Source organism: Dendrobates tinctorius, unplaced genomic scaffold (genome assembly GCF_039654945.1).
Source record: "Dendrobates tinctorius isolate UK_male_01 unplaced genomic scaffold, ASM3965494v1 ptg000152l, whole genome shotgun sequence".
NCBI classification, from domain to species: Eukaryota; Metazoa; Chordata; class Amphibia; order Anura; family Dendrobatidae; genus Dendrobates; species Dendrobates tinctorius.
Window position 1 is genome coordinate 4,469,144 of NW_027361819.1, and position 26,747 is coordinate 4,495,890.

The 26,747-nt window shown below is 47.3% G+C and overlaps 1 protein-coding gene across 1 annotated transcript in view; it reads left to right on the top strand.

Annotated features, from left to right (window-relative positions):
* LOC141050793 (uncharacterized) overlaps nucleotides 1–21,005 on the top strand; it is a 71,753-nt gene extending 50,748 nt beyond the window's left edge. The window contains exons 7-8 of the mRNA XM_073547450.1: nucleotides 4,327–4,458; nucleotides 20,392–21,005. Coding sequence (XP_073403551.1) covers nucleotides 4,327–4,458; nucleotides 20,392–20,660 — 401 coding nt within the window. The 3' untranslated portion in view covers nucleotides 20,661–21,005. The remainder of the gene's footprint in view (nucleotides 1–4,326; nucleotides 4,459–20,391) is intronic.
* The last annotated feature ends 5,742 nt before the right edge of the window (nucleotides 21,006–26,747 follow it).

Here is a 26,747-nt window from a genome sequence, read left to right on the forward strand (position 1 = left end):
CCAACGGCAACCCGGCGGGAACAGGGGAAGGAGAGGGGTTACCTACGGGATGCACCGACAGCAGACACTGAGCCCGACAGGACTCCCCCCAGCGCAAGACGTTGCCAGTATGCCAATCCAACGTGGGTTCGTGGAGCCGCAGCCAAGGGAGACCGAGGAGGATAGGATGGGAGATCCCTGCTAAGACAAAAAATGTAGCTTTCGCCCTGTGCAGGGCCCCTATCTGCAATTCTACCTCTAGATTAACATGAGTAACGGCCTCCTGTAGGGGTCGGCCATCAACGGACGCAAGAACCTGGGGGTTCTCCAAGACCCTCACAGGGACTGAAAGTTTATTAACTTCCTCAAGTCTAATAACATTTCTGGCGGCGCCCGAGTCCACATAGGCCATTAGAGAAGCTCGCTTCCCACCAACATGCAAGAGGACAGATAAAGTGAGGGGTTGAGAGGTATCACATATGCCTAGGGAGGCCTCTCTTACCTGGCCTAGGCGGAGAAGTTTTCCGGATGCTCTGGACAAGATCGGAGTAGGTGGGAGTTGCTGCCGCAATAGAAACAAAGGCCCTGGAGACTTCTCTCCCTATGACGCTGGTCAGAGAGCTTAAGGCGGTCCACCTGCATGAGTTTAGGCACAGAAGCAGGAGCGGGGGTCCTCGGTCGGGGACTGGGCGGTCTGCGAACTGAAGGTATAGGACGGGGAACCCTTCTCTCCCGGGCTCGTTCCTGGAACCGGAGATCAATCCGCGTGGCCAGGGAAATCAGATCTTCCAGAGCTGTGGGGGTGTCACGACCAGCCAGCTCGTCCTTAATACGACCCGAGAGGCCTCGCCAAAAGGCGCCCACCAGCGCCTCGTTATTCCAGCCTAAATCAGAGGACAAGGTCCTAAACTGTATGGTGTACTGGCCCACAGTCTGAGAACCTTGGCGAAGGTTGAACAGTGCCTCAGTGGTGGAGGCAAGACGGCCTGGTTCGTCAAAAACTCGCCAAAAAGTGTCCAAAAATATGGATAGCTGGGTGACCGCAGGGTCGTCATGCTCCCAGAGGGGATTGACCCAAGCCAAGGCATCCCCCTCCAAATGGGAGATGATGAAGGCCACTTTGGCTCGGTCTGTTGGATACTGCTGGGGCAGTAGTTCAAAATGGAGACGGCACTGGTTTAAAAAACCCCTGCATAATTTGGCATCACCGCTATACCGAGGTGGCTTGGCTAGCCGCGGAGGTGGGTGAGAAACTGGAGCTGGGGAGGAGGCAGAGGCAGCTGACTGCAGGGAAAGTAATCGGGCGTCCACAGACGCCATGTAACTAAGGATATGGGTCTGAGTATCACGCTGCTGAGCTAATTCTTGTTGTAAGCCCACCAGCTGGGCGGCGCTACCAGGATCAGAGGATTGGAGAGCGGACAGACGCGAGTCCATGGTTTTCATAAAGGACATAATGCGCGTCTGATTCTCCCGAAGGAAAACTAATTCTTTTTGCGCAGCCGAGGCTCCAGGGCCTGACTGTACTGTTACGATTGCTGTTACAGGGGCGATGAGGAACAACCCGGAAGTGGACCCTCTGGGTCACGGCTCCAGAGCCCCCGAGGGCGAGCGGCCCAGGTGTGGCCACCCCCTATACAGGGAGTGTTAGGGGCAGGTCCACGGAGGGTAGAACCGTGACGGCCGGAACCAAAGGGGTGACTGTGGTACGCCTGGAGAGGATACACAGGGAATCAGTGCTGATGCAGAGAAGGACCTGGAATAACGGAGAAGGGGCTGCGAGACAGACTCAGCGGATGGCACAGGCGGGAGGCTGCAATAGAGAGGGACAATGGATAAGGCACAGACTGGGAGACAAGGCAGGAGACAAGCGGACAGAGGCAGACACAGGAGACAACGGAGGCAAGGGCAGGCAGAAGAGACAGAGCGAGAGCCGACAGGGAGAGCGCAGGCAAGGCGCAGACAAGACAGGTATGGCGCTGCAAGAGGCACGGCCTGAGACACAGTGAACGCTGCAGGAGACAGCGTCACCAAAGTCGACAGACAGGCACCTTACCTGACTAGACACAGATCCTAAATAGCCGGTGGACGCCGCCATGTTGGGGGCGGCGCCACCGCATCATCACTCCCAGGAGGCAAAGCGCTGGGATCCCCATAGTGCGCAGGTGCCCGACGCCGTGGAACCCGGAAGCCGGGTGCGGGGACGCGCCAGGGCACAGGGACGCGCTGGGAGGAGCGCGCAGCAGCCGGGACTGTGACAATAGTATTACAACATAAAATGAGTATACATGTAATCTTAAATAATTTTAAAGCCCAACCAGTCAGAGATCCTATATTTTTGTAGGGTCAGCTACCAGATTGTAAAGGAGAAACAAGCTTGTGAGTGTCCCTTTAAAAGCTGGTTGCTACGCCAACCAGGTATTCCTATGGGGAACTATTCCCTCAAAGTTCCACGGAGAGTAGAGATGAAATTTGAAATGTTGAATATATGATTTCAAAGTTTATGTATGGCTTCCACTCTTGTGGTCCACCAATGGTTAATACCCGGACCAATGGATTTGGTATGAAGTGCTATAAAAATTATGCAGGTGAAGGTATAGGTCCCAGGACACCAATTGTCAAATGTCCCTGGTAGTTGAAAGGATTCTGTATAAGGGAGCCTAAATGGACTTTATATAGTGTCCTATATGACCTAGTAGCGCAGCCTATAAATGAGAGGTGAATTTCCCCACTTTGAAATATTTCAGGGTGACCCAGGCAAATCACAGGTATATTCTGCGGTAAAGAAGGCCAGCCCGGAGTAATTTTTAATAGGGATCAACAAAGAACTCCCAGAAAACGGAGAGGAATAGTAGTGATGCACCAGGAGCCGAGGCCCCCTAAGAGCAAGTCCCGTGCTGCTTATCCTAGTGTCGCCACAGGGACTCTTTTCACGTGCTGCGGATGTAGATCTAACCGACGCGTCACCTGCACACCAGGTCTAATGGGCTAGAAACCGGGTGTGCCTTGGTTTAGCGGGTAGCCAGGGGTGTCTCGAGGTCCATAGAGTCAGTCCCGTCGGTCTTCACAGGGAGAGGAACGTGCACACTGTATGAAAACTTTATCCTGAGGGAGCGCACTAGTTGCGAGCGGTATTACTCCGCCACTCAACACCGCTCCGTCGCACCGCAGGTCCCCTGGCTGGGGTCAAAAGGCAGGGCTGTTGATGTGTCTCAGATTAGGGGATAGGGATAGGTAGTCCCCCTGTGATGTAAACTGCTGCTCCAAAGTTATTCCCGCTGCCGCATAATCTTATGCAGCCATCGGGACTATTTTCACACGCCGTGGAAGAAGATCCGGCCAACGTGCTGTCTGGACACCGACTCTAGGGGACCAGGAACTGCGTGTGCCCTGGAGTAACGGGTGGCAATGGGTACCTTAAGATTAGGAAGGCCAGACCCAGTGGTCCTTTCTGAGAAGGGAGCCTGCACTTGTCCTCGGATCCGCTTTTCAAAGGAGCTCACTGTGGAGAGTGGTATCACTCCGCTCCTCAGCCCTGCTCTGTCACTCTGCAGGCCCGCAAGGATTAAAAGTCCACAACTTGGTTGTGCCTCTGTATAAACATTAAAAACGAGTACCCCATAGCAGGGGTTGATGAATTTAGGTATCTTCTTGTCATTGCTGCATTTAGTATGAAATTTTCTCCTCAGGAAAGACCATGGCACAAAGCGGTATCCTTCCGCCGCTTCCTCATTGCTCTCACCGTCTACTTCTTTAAAGATGAAACTTCACTTTTCCTGGACCAAGGAGCTTGAAAGTAGAATCAAAATGGTCCAGGGTGTTCAGGGATCTCTTCTGAACCGAATAAAATTCTTTAAGTATACCTCCAGTCGCTTTGTGGGTCGCTTTGAGGACATCAGACCGGGAGCTCTGGACTCCTGCTGCCTGCATAGCCAGGGTCCTAGGCCACGCCCCGATTCTAGGTCTTTCTAAACAAGTCGGCAGTGACCCAACAAAAGAACAAAATGTTCATTCATCAGGCCGAAATGATTGATAAGTTGGTTTACACATCATGGTTCCTGGCAGCACATTCTATGTAAACGGGGGATGTGCTGCCGACAACATCATGTTCCACGCACACAGAACGATTGTCTTTATGATCATTCTGTGGACGAAGAAGTGAAGTCAGACTGTCGGCACAGGCAATGAAGTGACAGCAGGTCGGCCGCCACGTAGCCGATCGCCGATCTTTTAACGGCCCTTAATCTACAAACGTTCCCTAGATGTGACCTCTTGTGCCGGGCACATAACTGCAGATGACGATGTTATTCATGGAGTTATGAGCAGGTTACATTTATGTTCTTACAGAGACAAAAGCCACTCAAAAATCAGAAGTAAATGCGGAAACCTCCGGTGGAGCCACGGGCGGCAAACGAGCAACAAAGGAGCCGAGAGAGGAAGATGAGAAGCCAAAAAGAACAAAAAAGTCAAAGACAAGCGGTAAGTGAGCTGAGAGTAAAACGGAACTGGTTCAAGGACGAACATCACAGTTGTGTCACTTTACCTGTTTTGTTCCATTGTATTAGTGTTTTTATGTTGTGTTTTGCATCTAGACCCGGGGTAGGGATAAACATGGAAAGGCTTCCCGGCCAGATACCTCCATCAGATCTGTGATTCTCAGCCTCATGAGGGACAACAGAGTAGTCAGATAAATAGGAGGACACATTATTGTCAGAGCCCAGACTTTTCTTAAAGTGAATGGCCGGTGTGAAGCTCTTATTAACATCTCAGCCTGTGATGACAGAGATGAGAATTACGCCATCCAGGCACCTAAGACGAGCTACGGGAACATCCGAGCCCAACTGAGCTATTCTGTTTAGAAATAAGACAAATGTAAGACACGGACAGCGCAGCTCAGCTCAGCAGCTTCCGCAGATCCATCAGTGGTCGGCGTCTGGACAGACTTGTTCCGGTCTCAGCCATGAAAGACAGCGATGGGAATATCACTTTTACCCTTTTATAAAAGTCAAATATCTTTGAGAAGATCACCAAAATGTACAATGAAGAATGGGTCCTACAGGGTGTTGTGTTATGATTAGGTCAACGAGGAGGATAGCCGGGGAATAAGCTAGGCACCCAGAAAACCAGAGAGGTTGGTAACTAAGCAGATTGCAGACCCCTAAAACTAACAACGCAACTACAATTAGCCGTGGGACGTACCTACGATGCCCTAGACACCTCAGCACAGCCAAAGAGTTAACTAAGCCTAGTGTTATGAGTTCATTTTCCCCTTCACCATTGAGGTCTGATGAACTCCCTCTTCTGGTGAAGGAAGGTAGTGAGGCTGATTATCAAACACCTGAGCTGGTAGAGGATGACTGGGTGACGGGAATTGCTGACTGGATATAAGACAGCCGACGCCCTTCTGCCTCGCTGGTGATTTCTCTGAGGGATTCTAGGAGACCAGTCTGATTCCTATCCTGTCCTATCTAGTCCTATCTAGTTAGCTTGGGCCCCATCATTTGCTCAGCCTATCTTTCTATCTGTGTGAGTGTTTTTTCATCTTGCTTCACCGTCATTATATGTTGGGGGCTGCCTATTGCTTTGGGGTCTGCTCTGGGGCAGTTTAGATTTCCCTTTCTGTCTTTAGGCTATTTAGTTCTCTGGCTGTGATCGAGGGGTCTAGGGCACCGTAGGAACCCCCCACGGCTACTGCTAGTTGTTGTTGATAGGTTCAGGGGCCTGCAATCCGATAGCTGCCAACTTCTCTGGTTTTCTGGACTTAGCTAGTATTTCTGTTTTTGCCTCCTACGGTGACTGGTTCATAACAGAATCACCAGCCATACCGCAGATCCTAGGGTACTCAATAGCAGGAAAGAATTGTAAAAAAATAAATAAAAAAAAAGTGTGTATATTTTTTCCTCTATATCTCTGAGGCCGTAGGGGGAATTTTTTTTCTCTCAATGGAGATAAAGCAATTGTCTGATCGTGTGGAGCAGCTCGCTGCGGAAATGCGAGGAATTTCCGCCTACCTTGCTCATTCACATGCTGCTGAACCAAAGATCCCTACTCCTGATGTGTTTTTTGGGGATCGGTCTAAATTTTTGAATTTCAAAAATAATTGTAAATTATTTTTTGCCTTGAAGCCTAACTCGTCAGGGAGCTCTGCGCAGCAGGTTAAAATTGTCATCTCTTTGCTGCGTGGCGATCCCCAGGATTGGGCGTTTTCTTTGAAACCAGATGATCCTATTCTGACTAATGTGAACGCATTTTTTCAAGCCTTGGGGTTGTTGTATGACGAACCTAATGCTATTGATCAGGCTGAAAAGGCCCTGTTGGCATTGAGCCAGGGTCGAGATTCTGCAGAATTGTACTGTCAAAAATTCCGAAAGTGGGCGGTCCTTACTACCTGGAATGATAATGCCTTGGCAGCTCTCTTTCGGAAGGGTTTGTCAGAAGCCGTAAAAGATACTATAGTGGGATTTCCTGTTCCCTCTGGTCTTGACGATTCTATGTCATTAGCCATTCTGGTTGATCGGCGTTTACGTGAACGCAAAACTGCACGAGAGGTGTTGCCACCTGTTGAACAAGTGTCTGAACCTATGCAATGTGATAGAGTTTTGTCCAGGGAGCAACGTCAGGAGTTCAGAAGGCGTAATAAGCTGTGTTTTTTTTGTGGAGATGCCTCGCATATTATTTCTGTCTGTCCTAAACGAGAGAAACGTTTTGCACACACGTTTTCTGTGGGTGGGGTTCAACCTAAGTTTCTTCTGGCAATTACTCTGATCTGCTCCCTGTCCACTTTTTCCACCAAGGCTTTTGTGGATTCGGGAGCGGCCCTGAACCTAATGGACTTGGATTTTGCTAAACGTTGTGGATTTCCTATGACACCTCTGCGGACGCCTATCCCTTTGAGGGGGATTGATGCTACTCCTTTGGCGAAAAATAAACCTCAGTTTTGGACCCAGGTTGTAATGCGGGTCGCCCCAGACCATCAAGAAAATTGCAGATTTCTGGTGCTGCATAATTTGCATGATACCATTGTTCTGGGGTTTCCCTGGTTGCAAATTCATAATCCAGTTTTGGATTGGAAATCTGTGTCTGTGGTGAGTTGGGGTTGTCGGTGTGCCCTTAGTGAGGCTCTGGTTTTTTCCACCTCTCCCCAGTCGCATGATGTTCCTGACTATTTGGCGGACTTTTATGATGTATTTAGTGAGAATGAGTCTGCGTCTTTGCCTCCTCATAGAAGTTATGACTGTGCAATTGAACTGAGCCCGGGGTGTAAATTTCCCAAGGGTCGGCTCTTCAATTTATCTGTACCCGAGCACGAGGCTATGCGATCCTATATTAAGGAGGCGTTGGAGAAGGGTCATACCGTGTTTCCCCGAATATAAGACAGTGTCTTACATTCTTTTGACCCCCAAAAGTCCCACTATGTCTTACTTTCGGGGTATGTCTTATATTAGAAAAAAAAAAATGACGATTTTTGTTTTAACCAAAAAATAACATTTATTAACAAGCTGAACAGTGTGGTGTTCACCACAAAACAGTTTTATTAAACCAAGTGCCCAAGAAAGTGCCAAGAATGTCTTGTTACAACCGTATCATGACGGTATTTCCATGTATAACATGTAAAACATTTAAAACAATGAAAAACGGTAACAATGAACAGTCTGAATAAGTTATACTGGAAGATAAAACAAGATTTATTCGATGACAACCATGTCATCATCTTCAGGAACATCATCGTAAACATCCACACTCTGAGGTTCCTGTGGATTTTCTTGGGACTCTCGGGAATCCATTTCCGCCTGAATCATTGGCCCATATCTCTCATGGGTAGCAATGGCACTGTCCTGAAATGAGCAGGCCTTGTCCAGGTAGCCAGCTCGCAGTGCATTTTCAATGCAGGTGTCACTGATCTTATCCCATGAATTCTTCACCCAGTTCACAATCTCAGGCAGTTTTGGCTTAACAAAGTTCCCACGTACGTTCCTCTCCATACGGTTTTCAATGTAGTCATTGATTTCCGCACGCAGATTGTCCTTGAAGGGCTTGTTTATGGCGATATCCAGAGTCTGGAGATAAGCCGTCATCCCTGCCGGAATCATGATCTGGTCGATACGTCGCTCATGAAGGAAGTTTTTCATGTCTTTAGCCCGGTGTGTGCTGGCTGCATCCCAGATCAGCATCCCTCTTTTGCTCCCTCGCATAACAAGCGGCAGCATTAAATCAAGCCACTTCCTTATAACCGCTTGTGTGGCCCAGGCTTTTTCCGTTTCCAGCACATAAATACCAGAAACCCGCTCTATCTTGTCCTTCTTGCCCTTTGAAATCAGCAAAGGTGTGACTTTAGTGCCATCCAGACGAATCGCCAAAATGCAGGTGACACGTGCACTTTCATAAGCGGTGGAGGGAACGTACACTGAGGAGGCACCTCGTTGACCAACGGTGGTTTGAGCTGCTTGGCCCATGAACACAGCAGTTTCATCCATGGCGATCATGTGGCAAAGATTGTATTTGGAGAAGTCAGTGTCATCCACAAACTTCTTGTAGGCAAATGCACGTTTCACAATCTCTGCATCTTCCAGCCTAAAGAGGGTCGTGGATCTTCTCAGAGACAGGTCATTGCGTTCCATGAAGTTATCCACCCAGTGCTGTGACGCCTTGAATTGTTCAGGGGTAATGTCAAACTGTGGTGCCACAGCAAGGGCATACTCCTGAATCTGAGCCCTGGTCACCACCAATGTCTTCGCTCTCCTGTCAGCAACCCACTCACACACCAGGCTTTCCAGCTCGGGATACATTGGCTGCTGACCACATCCAACCTTACGCCTTTTAGCCATTCCACTCTCCGCTTTCTCACTCAGGTTAGTGTATTCTGCACGCCATTTTTGGAACAGTCGGTGATCCAACATCTTCTCCTTGCAGAACTCCACTACATTTTTGCCCCAAGATTCTTCAACCATGGCTTTTTTATACTCCACAGAGTAGCTCTTCCTTTTACTCGGACCGGAACCACTCATGTCTGGGGGCAAAAATATAGCATATAAGCATTGCTTATGGTTCCGTATCACAGTCACCCATACAGTCCCATACAGTATCCCACAGCAGCCTGCCATACAGAAGGGTTGCTGCCATTACAGTACGGTATCTCACAGCCTGCCATTGTACAGTATCCCACAGCCTGCCATTATTGTACAGTATCCCACAGCCTGCCATTGTACAGTATCCCACAGCCTGCCATTGTACAGTATCCCACAGCCTGCCATTGTACAGTATCCCACAGCCTGCCATTGTACAGTATCCCACAGCCTGCCATTACGGTATGGTACAGTATCCCACAGCCATTGCTTACCGGATGGCGATTCCTCTGCGGTGCGGGACAGGGCAGGGCAGGCTTCTTCTTCCTCGTGCAGGGGGACACTGGCCAATGAGCGGTGACGTCAGGGCGGCGGCCGGCGGGCGGGCTCACAGAAGCCGCTGGGCCAATCAGAGAGGCCCTGACTTCTGCCCGGGGGACACAGGGGGACACAGGCAACGGTACCGGTATGTTAAACCTAATGCATTATACCGGTACCGCACAACGTCTTACTTTCGGGGCACCGCTGATCCGCTATGTCTTATAAACGGGGGATGTCTTACATTAGGCATCCCCCATTATTCCCCTAGTACGTCTTACATTCGGGGGTGTCAGGGAAAGACGGTATTAGACCATCCTCTTCACCCTTAGGTGCTGGGTTTTTTTTCGTGGCTAAAAAGGATGGTTCATTAGTTCATTAAGGCCTTGTATTGATTATCGTGCCCTCAACAAAATTACTATTAAATATCAGTATCCGTTACCCCTGATTTCGGATCTATTCTCCAGAGTTAAAGGTGCTTGCTGGTTTACCAAGCTTGACCTCAGCGGGGCGTATAATCTTATCCGCATTAAGCATGGGGATGAATGGAAGACGGCGTTTAATACTCCGGAGGGACATTTTGAGTACCTGGTGACCTGGTGATGCCTTTTTGGGCTCACTAATGCCCCTTCTGTCTTCCAGTGCTTCATGAACGACATTTTCCGAGACTTTGTGGATACATTTTTGATTATCTACCTGGATGATATTTTGATCTTCTCCAAGGATTGGGATTCTCATGTGGAACATGTTCGGACTGTGTTCCGGATCTTGAGGGAGAATTCCCTGTATGTTAAGGGATCGAAATGCCTTTTTGGGGTACAGAGGATTTCATTTTTGGGATTTATTTTGTCTCCGTCAACTATTGAAATGGACCCGGCCAAGGTACAGGCCATTTATGATTGGGTTCAGCCCACTTCTTTGAAGGCCCTTCAGAAGTTTTTGGGTTTTGCTAATTTTTATCGGAAATTTATAGCAAAATTTTCCAGTATTGCCAAGCCATTGACTAGGAGGAGGAGCGCCGAGGAGATGGCTGCTCTGGCATGAGGCTCCTGAGTTTTTTAGTTTTTTACCCCGTTTAATTGTTAATTCTCCCTTTGGAGCACTCACCATTGCGTAGCTACAGGATTCGGCAGAGCTGGGAGTAGTGTGGAGACTGCGATCAGCTGGGACTGGTGTCTTTCTGTCCTCGTGGAGCTCCGTGCCTGGATTCAGCTGGGAGAGAGTGAAGCTGCTGGCTGCCTGCCAACTTTCCTACAACTTGTAACCAATTCCAGAATGCAGATGATCCCGGGATAGGAAAGCTGGTGGAGTGTGCGGTGCTGGAGTTGTTCTGGAGATCTTGTGGTCCACGTGGAGCTGTAGGGCTACAGGATTCGGCAGAGCTGGGAGTAGTGTGGAGACTGCGACCAGCTGGGACCGGTGTATTTCTGTCCTCATGGAGCTCCGTGCCTGGTTTCAGCTGGGGGAGAGTGAAGCTGCTAGCTGCCTGCCAACTTTCCTACAACTTGTACCCATTTCCAGAATGCAGATGATCCCGGGATAGCAAAGCTGGTGGAGTGTGCGGTGCTGGAGATGTTCTGGAGATCTTGTGGTCCAGGTGGAGCTGAAGGGGTGAGCTGGGCAGGTTTGGACTGACTGTTGGCGTGTCCCCTGATGTCCCTGTCTTGTTGCACCCATGCCCTCCCCCCCAGCAGTGCTGGGAGCACCCTTTATGGAAAGTTGTACATTTAACTTTGCTAAGCTGTGACTGTTCAGTCTTTATAGCTACAAGCTGAGTGTAATCATGGCCACTGCACTCTGTAAACCTACTCTTATGATTTCAAGGGGCGATTTATTATTCTGGATTCATCCGCAATTTCTCATGGACTCCCCTTCTTGGAGCATGATTGCTAATTCAACAATTGAGCACATAAAATCCATTACTTCTGTGAAACCTGTGGAGGTGTACTGCAAGAGAGGTAGGAGAGGAGGCGTCCTGGCACGCTTTCGGAGGAGAGGGTTCAGAACAGCTCTTCCTTCACTCCACTTGGCTAATGTCCGTTCCTTATCTAACAAAATGGAGGAACTGAACTTACTTTGTAACATGAGATCTGATATGGCCAATTCAGCTGCTCTTTGTTTTATTGAGACCTGGTTGAATGAGACCATCCCTGATTGTAGTCTGGATCTACCTGGTTTTGTTATCTACAGAGCTGACCGTGATTGTGTAGCTTCAGGTAAACAAAGGGGGGGTGGGGTATGTCTCTACATCAACACTAGCTGGTGCTGTGATGTTAACATACTGGGAAAAGGTTGCTCTCCAGATCTAGAGTACCTTGCACTCAATTGTAGACCATTTTACTCTCCAAGAGAGTTTTCATCTATGGTTCTGGTTGCAGTATATATTCCCCCCCAAGCATCTGTTAAAGCTGCTATTGGTGAATTAGCATGCAAAATATCAGAATGGGAGAAAGGATCTCCAGAAGCATTTGTGATCGTAATGGGGGACTTTAACAAAGGAAAACTCAACCTGGATCTCCCCAAATTTACTCAACATATAAACTGCTTCACGAGAGAGAACAATACGCTTGATCACTGCTATACAGTCATAAAAGGGGCCTACAGGGCAGTGAGGAGAGCAGCAGTGGGCTTTTCAGATCATTGTCTAATTCATTTAATTCCAGCCTACAGGCAAAGGTTGAAAACATCCAAACCTACAGTTTATACAAAGAAGACATGGTCTGAGGAGGCAAAATTGCAACTACAAGCATGCTTTGAATGCACGGACTGGGAGGTATTCCAGGAAACATGCTCGGGTCTGGATGAATGGGTTGATGCAGTGTCCTCATATATCCGTTTTTGTGAAGACACGTTTATTCCATCCAAATCTGTCCACTTTCGGGGAAACAACAAGCCGTGGTTTACAAATAAAGTCAGGTTGATCCGTAAGAGAAAAGAGGAGGCTTATAAAGCAGGCGATATTACTGAATTCAAGAAACTTAGGAACTCGCTATCTAAAGAGATCAAGTTAGCCAAACACGAGTATGCAAAGATTCTGGAGGAAAGGTTCTCATCAAAAGATAATAGATCTGCATGGAGAGGATTAAGAGAGGTCACCAATTATAAAAGCCACTCCACTATAGTGAACCCCAGCAGAAGTCTGGCAGCAGAGTTAAATGAATTCTACTGCAGATTTGAGGCAAGCTCTACACACAGTGGCTATTCATCTCTAAGCTCCTCAGTCTGTTCATATAAAGATCATTCATTGTGCAACACCCAAGTAGTGATCTCCGAGGCAGAGGTGATACGCATCCTAAAGGGACTTAAGGTCAAAAAGGCACCTGGCCCTGATGGTGTATCTCCAATGTGTCTGAAAGTATGTGCTACCCAGCTTGCCCCTATACTGACAAATATATACAATGTGTCACTGAAAGAGTGCGTTGTACCTCAGTGTTGGAAAAATTCCACAATTATCCCTGTCCCCAAGAAAGTGGGATCCTCTGAGTTGAACGACTATAGACCAGTAGCACTCACATCTGTAGCTATGAAAGTCTTCGAAAGAATTATGATGTCCCACCTGATAAAATTCACGCAGAAGCTATGGGACCCGCTTCAGTTTGCCTATAAGGAGAATCGTTCGGCAAACGACACTGTCAATCTGGCACTGAAGTACATTTTGGATCATACAGATGAACTGCACTCATATGTCCGGATTCTTTTCATGGACTTTAGCTCAGCGTTCAATACCATTGATCCGAATTTACTTCATAAGAAAATGGTAGCTCTTGGAGTCCCTCTTAACTTATGCTTGTGGATTTATAACTTCCTGACAGCCAGGATACAGAGTGTAAAAGTTGGACCATTCACTTCGGACACCTTGGTCACAAACATCGGGGCACCTCAGGGGTGTGTTTTGTCCCCGTTACTGTTTTCTCTCTATACGAATGATTGCATCTCTTCAGCAGACTCAGTAAAAATCTTGAAATTTGCCGATGATATGACACTGATTGGTCTCATCAGGGGAAATGCTGAAGACTTGTATTGGAGTGAGGTGGAAAGAATATGTGACTGGTGTAAAGCCAATAATCTTGTACTCAACACTAAAAAAACTGCTGAGATGGTTGTGGATTTTAGGAAAGATCAACATGAGATACTTCCAATCTACATCCATGACGAAGTGGTTCTTAGGGTCACAGAGACCAAATTCCTTGGTGTTATCATCTCTCATGATCTTAAATGGGGGAAAAACGTGGATGCTGTTATAAGAAAAGCACAACAGAGGATGTTCTTCCTGCGTCAGCTGAAAAGATATGGTTTGTCTAAGAATCTGCTGATCTTATTCTTTAATGCTGTCATCAGATCTGTGATTTGTTCCTCTCTGATAGTCTGGTATGGGGGAGCCACTGCGCATGACAAACTCCGCTTACAAAGGACTTTCAGAACAGCAGAGAGAATTATAGGTTCCCCCCTGCCTAAAATCCAGGATCTTAATGATAAGGGTATTCGATCCCACGCATTGAAAATTTCATCCGATCCCTCTCACCCGGGACACTCCTCATTCCAACTACTCCCTTCAGGACGTCGCTTCAGAGTCCCCAAATGCAGCACCAACCGCCATATGAACAGCTTCTATCCACTCTCTGTTCAACAATTAAATCGTCATGTGTAGACTATATACTGTATCTGTCTTGTTAGATGTTACTTGTTGTATCTGTTGTTATATATTATGTTGCCTCTTTGCCACAAAGAATTCCTTGTATATATGTAATATGTACTTGGCGATAATAAATTTGATTGATTTTGATTTGACTGATCTGACTAAGAAGGGTGCTGATGTGCTGAATTGGTCTCCGGAGGCTGTTTCTTCCTTTCAGGAGCTGAAGCGAAGATTCACTTCTGCCCCGGTTTTGCGGCAACCTGATGTCTCACTCCCGTTCCAGGTAGAGGTGGACGCTTCTGAGATTGGTGCAGGAGCTGTTTTGTCCCAAAAGGATCCTGTAACATCTAAAATGAATCCCTGTGCTTTCTTTTCCCGAAAGTTCTCCCCATCTGAACGTAACTATGATGTGGGGAATCGGGAACTGTTAGCCATGAAATGGGCATTTGAGGAGTGGAGACATTGGTTGGAGGGAGCTAAACATCAAGTCGTGGTCCTCACTGACCACAAGAATTTGATTTACCTGGAGTCGGCCAAACGCTTGTACCCTAGACAGGCTAGGTGGGCCTTGTTTTTTACACGTTTTGATTTTGTGGTCTCTTTTCTTCCTGGCACTAAGAATGTCAAGGCTGACGCTCTTTCTAGGAGCTTCTTGGCTGATTCTCCTGTGGTGACCAAGCCTGCTACCATCTTAGGCGAAGGGGTAGTTCTTTCTGCCATCTCGCCCGATTTGAGACGTGCTCTGGAAGAGTTCCAGGAGGACAAACCTAAGCGTTGTCCCAGTGGAAAGTTGTATGTTCCTGACCAGTGGAAGAAGAGAGTGATGTCTGACGTTCATTGCTCTGCATTGGCTGGTCATCCAGGTATTTTTGGTACTAGAGATCTGGGGAGTCGGTGTTTTTGGTGGCCCGCCTTGTCTCGTGATGTCAGGAATTTTGTGCAGTCCTGTGGGACTTGCTCCCGATCTAAACCTTTTTCTCGCTCTAGTGGGCTGTTGATGCCTTTGCCGGTCCCCAGGAGGCCATGGACCCATATTTCAATGGATTTCATCTCTGCTATGCCTGTCTCTCAGAGAATGACTGTTATTTGGATGATTTGTGATAGGTTCTCTAAGATGGTTCATCTTGTACCACTCCCTAAGTTGCCATCTTCTTCTGAGTTGGTGCCCCTGTTTTTGCAACAGGTGGTTCGCTTGCACGGGATTCCTGAGAACATTGTATCTGACAGAGGAGTTCAGTTTGTGTCTAGATTTTGGAGGACTTTCTGTTCCAAGCTGGGAATTCAGTTGTCCTTCTCCTCTGCGTTTCACCCTCAGACCAATGGGCAGACGGAGAGAACAAACCAGACCTTGGAGTCGTATTTGAGATGTTTTATTTCCGCTGATCAGGATGATTGGGTTTCATTTTTGCCCTTGGCCGAATTTGCTTTAAATAATAGAGCTAGTTCTGCCACTTTGATGTCACCTTTTTTTTGTAACTTTGGGTTTCATCCTCGATTTTCTTCAGGGCAGGTGGAGCCTTCTGCCTGCCCAGGTGTTGACACTGTGGTGGAGAAAATGCACCAGATCTGGGACCAAGTGGTGGATAAGTTATCACTCTCCCAGGAAAAGGCCCAGCGGTTTTCCAACCGACATAGGACCATTGGTCTCCGGTTTAAGGTGGGTGATATGGTTTGGTTATCATCAAAAAATATCGCTATGAAGGTAGCTTCTCCTAAGTTTAAGCCTAGATTTATTGGACCTTACAAGATTTTGGAGATCATTAATCCGGTCTCTTTTCGGTTGGCTCTTCCTGTCACATTTAAAATCCATAATGTGTTTCATAAGTCCTTGTTGAAGAGGTTTGTTGAACCAGTAGTTCCTGGGGTGGTACCTCCGGACCCTGTATTGGTTGAAGGCATCATGGAATATGAGGTAGAGAAGATACTGGATTCCCGTCTGGCTAGACGGAGACTCCAGTATTTAGTTAAGTGGAAGGGTTATGGTCAGGAGGATAATTCCTGGGTCTCTGCCTCTGATATTCATGCCAAAAGATTGGTGCGTGCCTTTCATCGGGCTCACCCTGATCGCCCTGGTGGCGTGGATTAGGGTTCGGTGACCCCTCCTCAAGGGGGAGGTACTGTTATGAGTTCATTTTCCCCTTCACCATTGAGGTCTGATGAACTCCCTCTTCTGGTGAAGGAAGGTAGTGAGGCTGATTATCAAACACCTGAGCTGGTAGAGGATGACTGGGTGACGGGAATTGCTGACTGGATATAAGACAGCCGACGCCCTTCTGCCTCGCTGGTGATTTCTCTGAGGGATTCTAGGAGACCAGTCTGATTCCTGCTCCTCAAAAGCTAAGTTTTCTGCCTTGCTTTTTGCATTTGTATTTTGGTTTTATTTTGCCTTGCTTTTCTGGATTCTATCATTCCCTGCTGGGGTGAGCTGAATTCCTTTGTGTCTTTTTGCTTTGTCTTCAGAAAATACCTGAGTACTGACATAGTCTTTTTGAAGCCTAGCGTCTTCAGGGCCTTTTTCAATGTCAGTCTGTTGGCTCTTGTTTTGAGAGGGTTTTTGGCGGATTGCAGACAGCAGCTTTTCTATCCTGTCCTATCTAGTTAGCTTGGGCCCCATCATTTGCTCAGCCTATCTTTCTTTCTGTGTTAGTGTTTTTTCTTCTTGCTTCACCGTCATTATATGTTGGGGGCTGCCTATTGCTTTGGGGTCTGCTCTGGGGCAGTTTAGATTTCCCTTTCTGTCTTTAGGCTATGTAGTTCTCCGGCTGTGATCGAGGGGTCTAGGGCACCGTAGGAACCCCCCACGGCTACTGCTAGTTGTTGTTGATAGGTTCAGGGGTCTGGAATCCGATAGCTGCCAACTTCTCTGGTTTTCTGGACTTAGCTAGCATTTCTGCTTTTGCCTCCTACGGTGACTCGTTCATAACAGCCTAGAACCCCAAAGGAATAGATAGGCCCCAAACATATATTGCTGGTGAGACAAGATGAGGCACAAACACAGGCAGAAAATAGAGTAAGCAAATGATGGGGCCCAAACTGTCTAGATAGAACAGGACAGGAAAGATACTGTCTGCAATCACGCAAAAAACCCTAAGAAAAATCCAACACGTCTGATATGCAAAAATACTGAGGCCACACGACCTCTCCCCCACTAGATCAGAATTCTGGTGTGAACTGGAAGCAAAACAAAAGATACTGATATAACAGGGGACTAGCAATACTGAACAGACTGACATAAGCTGTGGCATATGGAACGGGGTCCAGCACTGGTCCCAGCAGGGAACAATGCTGAACCCACACAGCAAGGCAGAAAGCAGAGAAAGGCAAAAACTGGATCAAATGCAAAAAGATTCCAGCAAACAAATAACTTATCTGAATGATGCAGGACCAAGCAGGGGGCAAGCAGACTTCCAAAATGCACAGGAAGAAAACCAAATCACCAGCAACAACTGAGGGAAGGTTGCTTACTTAAATCTTCCCAGTCTGTAACACCTGACCTCCACTCATCCTCTTCAGGTGATTGACTTCTGTCAACCCGACCAGCTCCATTACCCACAGCAACCACCAGAGGGAGCCCAAACTCAGAAGTCAGGTCCAAAGTGTTCACAACAGTGTTGCTCTAAAACAGGGATCAGGAACCTTTTTCTACCAAGGGCCATTCGGATATTTGTACCATCATTCGGGGGGGGGCACAGAAAATTATTTACTTGAAAATGATCCTGGTTTATTTGGTCAAATAATTAATTACCTCCCCCCTAATGTGACGGCTGGAGCTGCTTTTCTTTGGTGCAGCTGTTATGGTAGGTGGTATGGATGATGTCACTACTTGAAACCACTTTTCCAGATTTGCATTGGTCTGGAGCACAGGAGACTCTTTGCGATGATAAGTTTTGTAAAGGACTCAGAGCAGTAAGATGTACCAAACACAGATGTATATTACATTGCATGTCTCCTCACAGGGGGAAATTCATCACTGCTCATGTTACATTTATAGACCTCAAGCAGTGGGAGCTCTGCTGTATACATCACATAGGAGACCCTGAAAATGCTGTATACACCATAAGAGACACCGAGACTGATATACAATACATAGGAGACACTGGGGCATCATATAAGAGTCACTAAAGCTGTGTATGCATCACATAAGAGACTCTGGGACTGGAGTATATTTGTCACATAGGAGATGCTGGGATTGCTGTATATACATCACATATGAGACAGTAGGGCTGCTGTGTATACATCGCATTGGGGACATTGGAACAGGAACATATACTGTACATCACATAGGAGATGCTGGGACTGGAGCATATATGTCACATAGGAGATGCTGGGACTTCTATGTGTATATTACATATGAGACAGTGGGGCTGCTGTGTATACATCACATTGGAGCAGTAGCATAAACATCACAGTAGACGCTGGAACTGGAGCATATATGTCACATAGGAGACGCTGGGACTGGAGCATTTATGTCACATAGGAGACGCCGGGGGTGCTGTATATACATCACATAGGACATACCGGGGCTGCAGTGCATATATCTCAGGATACATTGGGGCTGGAGCATGTACGTCACAGGAAACATTGGAGCTGGAGTACATACATCACAGGAGACATTGGGCTGGAGCATACATCACGGGAGACATTGGGCTGGTGCATACATCACAGGAGACATTGGGCTGGAGCATATATCACAGGAGACATTCGGCTGGAGCATACATCACAGGAGACATTGGGCTGGAGCACATACATCACTGGAGACATTATGCTGGAGTACATACTTCACAGGAGACATTAGGTTGGAGCATATATCACAGGAGACATTGGGCTGGTGCATACAACACAGGAGACATTGGGCTGATGCATAAATCACAGGAGACATTGGGCTGGAGCATATATCACAGGAGACATTGTGCTGGAGCATATATCACAGGAGACATCGGGCTGGTGCATACGTCACAGGAGACATTGGGATGGTGCATACATCACAGGAGACATTGGGCTGGAGCATATATCACAGGAGACATCGGGCTGGAGCATACATCACAGGAGACATTGGGCTAATGCATACATCACAGGAGACTTTGGGCTGGAGCATATATCACAGGAGACATCGGGCTGGTGCATACATCACAGGAGACATTGGGCTGATGCATACATCACAGGAGTCATTGAGCTGGAGCATATATCACAGGAGACTTTGGGCTGGAGCATACATCACAGGAGACATTGGGCTAATGCATACATCACAGGAGACTTTGGGCTGGAGCATATATCACAGGAGACATCGGGCTGGTGCATACATCACAGGAGACATTGGGCTGATGCATACATCACAGGAGACATTGGGCTAATGCATACATCACAGGAGACATTGGGCTAATGCATACATCACAGGAGACATTGGGCTGGAGCATATATCACAGGAGACATTAGGCTGGAGCATATATCACAGGAGACATCGGGTTGGTGCATACATCACAGGAGACATTAGGCTGGAGCATACATCACAGGAGACATTGGGCTGGAGCATATATCACAGGAGACATTGTGCTGGAGCATGTATCACAGGAGACATTAGACTGGTGCATATATCACAGGAGACACAGGGGCTGCTGCTTCTGTCTTCATCTGTGGGACGGGAGCACATTGCGCGATAACTCCACTCACAAAGTACCTCCTGACTCTGCCACTGTCAGCTCATGGGGAACAGTTTTAATCAGAAACTTCGGGGCATCTGCATTGTCTTTTGGTGTCAGAGGTTGTCTGGTGGGTGCTATTGTAATGGAAGTTACATGAGAAATGTCTCTGAAAATACTGATGCGAACAGAGCTTAAAATTGCAAAGTGCTTGTAAAAACAACAAAGTTTGCAACTTTCCTCTTATTAAAAATCCTCTTTTTTCTCAAGAAGGGAGGATTTTTAATGTTAGAGTTTACTTTTAATTACCTAGGCCACCAGCTACTGCTGCAGTCTATCAGAGATGGTCAGTTTCCTAGTCTAGGAGCGCAGTGCTTACAAGCTCTTTGCATCTGATGATGGCTGCACATTCTCCAATTCTGCAGAAGCAAAATTACTTCTGCCAGCTAGATGAGAAAATACAACTCGGATCAGCGGTGCGACTGTGCTGCAGACCTGAGCTGTCAATCTCCAGGTGTACACCAGTCCACCCAGTTGGATGTGGAGAGGCAGAGGAGCCGTGTGCTCCCGAGAAAGTAGATTACACAAAAACTCATTGAATGGTGCAGAGCCCCAACATGGTGACTGGTTCCCTCTTCTCTACATGCATTGTCCTAAGTTTCACAGATTTTGCAAAATATCTATCGAATATTGTTAATATTGGTGAAATCGGGCATCAGGTCTTCTTGTAGTGACGCAAATCCTTGTATATTTACTGCAGATAAGAAACATCTTGTGACTGAAAATCGAAACAAGTTAATTAACAACATCACTCATGTGGATCCAGTTCTGGATGATCTTTTGGAAAAAAGGTTACTGACGAATGAGCAATACGATATCATCCGAAAAAAAGAAACCAGCCAAGAGAAAATGAGAGAACTCTACGGTTATGTGAGATCCTGGGGTCCTAGAGATAACGACACATTTCTCTCAATCTTGCGGGACCATAACCCAGTAGTCATTAAGAATCTGAAAGAAAATACCAAATGAGAGAAGTAGACGGCCCAATGCCGACGCTTTCATGTGCCTGAAGCACCATTACCCCGCATAGCTATTGCTTACGCAAACCATTAGTACAAGACCTTCCAGAAGTTATGATACGGGCGCCATCCAAAGCACAACAGACTCTGCCCAACCTCGAATCTCTGTAGTCAGGGAAGAACACAGACTCGGAAATTCTAGTAATCTGAGGGCAACAATTTTACAAAAAATCTTGTCATCACTAAGATGTGCAAACCCTCGTAAATCCATTCATTCAAGCTCATGGTAAAGTTTTGTTTTTTTACTTATTATCAACATGCACATTTCTATAATAAAAATATGAAGCAGAACAGATCGGTTGCCTCTGTGCTGTTATTTTCCGCCATGATTGATATTGGCAGCAGCAGTCCCAGAAAGGATCTACACTGAGCTGCCGCCCAGCTCTCCGGGTAATTGAAATCACATACGCACCTACCAATTCCTTGCCGATCCTCCATAACACTGCGTTATCCTCTCATTGTTGGTCCATGACTTATGCAGCCAATCACTAGCTGGAGCGCTCATGTATCAACCACTCCAGAAGAGAAAAAGAGAAGACCGCTGAGGACCCAGACAGCAGCTCAGTGTGGAGACTTTCTGGGACTGCTGCTTGATTGCAGCTCAGCGATGATTTCTGGGACTGTTGCTGATACTGGGAAAGTTTGGTTTCAGCTTATTATTGATGGTACATTCTGAGATTGCTTCTGAAGCTTAGTAATTATTACTGATACCGCTGCTGAAATTGGGAAAGTTGGGGTACAGCTCAGTGATGATTTGTGAGACTGCTGCTGATACTGAGAAAGCTGGGTTGCAACTCAGTGATTATCTCTTCCGATTTTGCTGCGGAAAACAATGAAAGCTCGGCTACTGCTCAGTGAGGATTCCCGAGACTGCTGCCGAAAAAAGGAAAAGCTGGGCGCAGCTCAGTGTAGATACTTTCTGGAATGGCTGCAGACACTGGGAATTCAGATTTCTCTAGTAGTTGTCTCTCCTGAAAAAAGAATCGGAAAAGAAAAATATTGGACTTTACACCAAGGATGACCTGTGATTACTCCTATTTTGAGGTTATTTGAGGGGCAGAGGTATCGATCCAGATTTCATTATTTTTGCACACACACACACATCATCTCATATTGTGACTACGTTGAGATCACACATCTATTTCCCAGCACAAGATAAAACTAATCACTGCGCTACTTAATATTCCCAATTATATTGGCAGGCACGGTACTGCTTAAGGATCGTGCCTCTGACTGTAGAGCCCCCATGGATTTGATGATAAGCGAACTCCGTGCAGTGCCTCCCCCTCCCACTACTCCCCCCCCCCCCGTATGATGCCATAATTAGGACGCCCCACTGACCAATGGAAAGAGAGAAAGGGGTGTCCGGCCACACCCTCAGGGGTTAAATTCAGGTGCTGGGGTGGGGGTCTTTTTCTTTCCTCTCCGTCTGATATCTAGGAGCTTTTTGCTTTTACAGGCGAAGGCGTAGCTCCATCAGGAGCCGCCACAGGTCACGCTCCTCCAGATGGAGGTCACCTTCCACATCTGGATGGTCCGATGCCTCTGAAGGGCACCGCAGCAGGCGTTCTTGGACATCCAGCAGAAGACGTTGCACAAAATCTCCACCCCACACCAGTAGCCGGAGGTGCATCGATGAACATCTTGCGACCTCCAGCCAGATCGTCATTCTGGAGGGAGCGCTGCCACGAGCTCACGACAGCCATCGGCTGCGATGTGCTCCATCGTCGTCATCAATCCCAGAAGATCCATCTGTATTCATCATGGCCCAACATCATCAAAGTTCTATCACCGAAGCAGGATTTCAGCTACGTTCCATTGCCCAGCAAATTTTCGGGCCATATCGGGCCGCCAGCCGGGAGCAGGATATCGCCAGGGTACCTCCTTCAACTGGAGACACTCGATCGGCGACAGACAGTGGTGAGTCACGTATAAACAACACGCATAACAAAATACACAACACAGAAGAGAGCGACCTGGCATCTGCCATCAGGGCGCTAAGTCAACCACTTGAATCAGCCCGGAGGTCAACGCGTCACCGGGAGCATACCTCAATCAGCTAGTCTACACAAAGACGCCTTTTTCTGTGGAATTAGTCCGCTAGGTACACACATAGACCTAGAGAAGAAAGATAAGATCTGGAATAATGACTATGTAGACATATGGTCACTCTTATCAGTGGACCAACAGTCAGTGGATAAGGAAAGGAGGACAGGCGAGTGGTCATACGATAGAAATAGAGGTAAAATAGCGCATACAATGAACAACTGGCTGCAGGCCTTCGGAGTCCTCGGCTGTGTAATGGGCCAAAAGCATCCTGAACGCTGCTCTGAGTTATTCATATACCAGGATTTAATATATAACTCCTATAAGTCTCATGGCGGTGTTGCTTGGAAGCGCTATGACGAGGAGTTCCGGAGGCTGCTAGCCCTGCAACCTGATCTAGGATGGGGTGTAAAAGCGACAGATGTTTGGCTACGACTAACGCTTACACAAACCCGGTAAATATCGGCTAATACATCACTTTTCCTACCCAAAAGGCGATTTGGTCAATGACGCAATACCCCCGGAAGACTCGTCGGTGACCTACGCTTCGTTTGACAGAGCTGTTGAGCTTGTGCGCGCGGCGGGGCCCGAAACCCTGTTGGCAAAAACCGACATCGAGTCAGCTCTCCGTCTTTTACCCGTGCACCCCGAATGCTTCCATTTGTTGGGTTGTAAGGTGGGCCAGCTTTTTTATTTCGACATGTGCCTACCAATGGGCTGCTCCATTTCCTGTCACTATTTCGAGCTTTTCAGCACCTTCTTAGACTGGGTAGTACGTCACGAAACAGGCAGCAATTCAACAGTGCACTACCTCGATGACTTTTTGTTCGTTGGACCCAGGGAATCCAAACTCTGTTCTTTTCTTCTTCAAAAGTTTAAATTTATTTCCAGGCGTTTCGGTGTCCCACTATCGCCGGAGAAAACGCTCGGTCCATGTTACGTTCTCCCTTTCCTCGGTATTGAAATAGACACAAATGAGATGATTTTTCGTTTACCGGCGGATAAATTGGAAAAAACACTCCAAATAGTTAAAAGTTTCCTCGTTGAAAAGAAAGTCACCCTGCAGCAGATGCAGTCCTTACTAGGTTTACTCAACTTTGCTTGCCGGGTAATGCCGGTCGGCAGGGCTTTCTCACGCAGGTTATCATTAGCTACAAAGGGCATCGCCCAGCCGGGCCACAGAATCAGAATTAATCGCTCAATGAGAGCGGATTTGTCAGTCTGGAAATCATTCTTGGAATCTTACAATGGGCATACATGTGTCATGTCTCAGGAGAAGCTAAACAGCGCCCTAGGTCTACTGGTGGGCGCAGATCTCACAAATGGTTTTGTCGCAGTCTACTGCAACCAATGGTGCAAAAGCAGATGACCGGTCCTATGGACCTCTGCCAACTGGGGCCGCAACCCCGTTTTGTATGAGATATTTGCCATAGTTACATCAGTCGAACTGTGGGGTGACAAACTAAAAAATGCTAATATCAGATTTCTGATCAAAAACCCGGGAAGCGCTAAATGTTTAAACAGTATGTCTTCATCATCACCACCGATTCTTGCGCTGTCGCGCCGCCTTGCACTATTATGCCTTAGACACAACATCTGGTGCCGAGCCAGAGTGACGCCTACTGTGGATGATAAAATGGTTAACTCTCTGTTGTCTTCCGATTGGCAGGCCTTCAAAGTCTTCCTTCCCAGCGCAGAACCAACGGGCCTACTGTGTCCTCCCTCCCTCTGGGACACAGTGGCCAATCACTGATGCCCTTGATCCGCGCCTCAGTGACACCGGCTACCTGGCAGGTTTATGGTAAGGCATGGGAAGAGTGGTGCTCGCTAATTAAAGAGAGGCCAATCAATACATGTGATCAGGCGAGATGCGACGTGGTGGTAGAACTCCTGATTCAGCTCAAAAGTAGAGGCGCGTCAGGTACATTAGCGCAGCGTCATTTATCGGGAGTAGCCTTTTTCTTTCAGCTAGTGGGATGGGCCGATGTAACTAAATATTTCTTCATAAAGCAAGCCGCTAAAGGCTGGAGAAGGCTCCAACCCAGTCAGGAATGTCGTCGCCCCGTTTCTTTAAGTCTGTTGCACGATATTATAACAATATCTAAAACGGTGTGCAAATCTCAATACGAGTCAGCCCTAATATCTGCAGCGTTTGCGATCGCATTTTTCGGGGCGCTGAGAATTAGTGAACTAGTGCCGCATTCCAAAACGACATCGATAGGCGGGTTAATTAATGAGGATCTCGCAATATGCAGCGACGCTCTGCGCATTAGAGTGCGGAAATCAAAATGTGACCCCACCGGTAGAGGGTCGTGGGTCCTGGTTAAGGCCGTAGACGGCCCCATATGCAAGGTCAAAATAATCAGACACTACGCAGCTATAAGGCACGAAAGTAGATTTTTTCTCTCTCACACCGACGGCTCCCCACTTACTAAATATCAATTTCACACAATTTTTAAGCAATGTATACAAGCTGTCGGTGTAGACTCCAAAGAATACGGAATGCATTCTTTTAGAATAGGAGCAGCCACTGAAGCAGCTAGGGCCGGTGTAGCTGAAGCTGAAGTACAGAGATTGGGTCGTTGGAAATCCGCATGCTTTGCGAGATACATAAGACCAGACCTGCTATAACACATCTCGTCTCTTACAGGAGGTCATAAGCCCACAGTTTGGGTTTTGGGACATTCTTTTATTTACTGGGAGGGCAAAAGAGCCGAGATACGCCCCGGTGAAAAGGAATTTAACTTCCCACAACTTGAGGTCAACTTGAGAGGCATCAGAGGGCTCCAGTGGGATCAGATCTTCCCGGAGTTGGTTAAAATTTCTAAAATGGCAAAACGGCCGCTGATATTGGTGTTACATGCTGGTGGTAATGATTTGTGCAAGACAACAGGTGCGGAGCTCTTCACGACGATGAAGACGGATATAAAGCGGGCTGTGTGCTTGATATCAGATATGGTGGTGGTGTGGTCCGATATAATATCACGAACGGTCTGGCACGGAGCTAAAGACCTTAAGGCCATCGACAAGTCAAGGAGAAGGATAAACGTAAAGATGGCAACGTTTGTCAAAGAGAACTTCGGCATCGTGGTTCACCACCACAATCTGGAAGAAAACATCTCACCCCTCCTGAGACCGGACGGCGTTCATCTAACAGATATCGGGCTAGATATGTTTTTAACTAACTTGCAGGACGGGGTTCACCAGGCCTTAATGATGTTGTGTGTGGGTCGGAGTCCTGTGTAGGTCATACACATGATCCTCCGTGGCGGTAGTGTAGAGGGGGGTAACCTCTCATCAGCCGACGTGCCCAGCGGTCGCGGGCCTACAGCTGTGAGTCCGTTCCGAATTGTACTTGCCTCTCTCTGCTTATTAATAAACTGTGACCGACCTGTTCAACCCATCCATGCTTGTCGGTATTTTCCTATTACGGGATTGGTGGGAGGCGGAAAGGCACTGCTTACCACACACAGGTCTCTGCAGTCTTACTTTTATTCTGCACTTTTTTCTCCTTCATGTATTCATTCATGAACTACAGGATAATTTATACAGTATCTATATGCCAGGACATTAAAGGAGATGCCTAGGATTAAAAAAACAAATCATGACTACTTTCTTCCTGAACATCAATGGAGCTGAACTGTAATACCAGACACCACCTATGGGGCAGGAGTGGCGCTGTGTCTGGAGGAAAGAAGCCTTGTTATTTTATTCTTAGGTAACGCCTTTCTTCTGACAGATGGTTCATGATTGTTAAGATATTCTTAAAAAAATGACAAAATAAAGAGAAATGATCGGATATCTCTGGGGGGGGGATGCAATGGGCGCTGGGTCATCAACCCATAGGAGTCTTTAACATGAATATGTCATGTGCAAAAACGCTATTTATCTACAAATGTAGGGTTATGCAACAGGTAAATAACGTTAAAATGCTGTTCAGACCACCGTACTGCGGTTACCGGAGGAGACTAACATCTATCCTCCCAGGAGC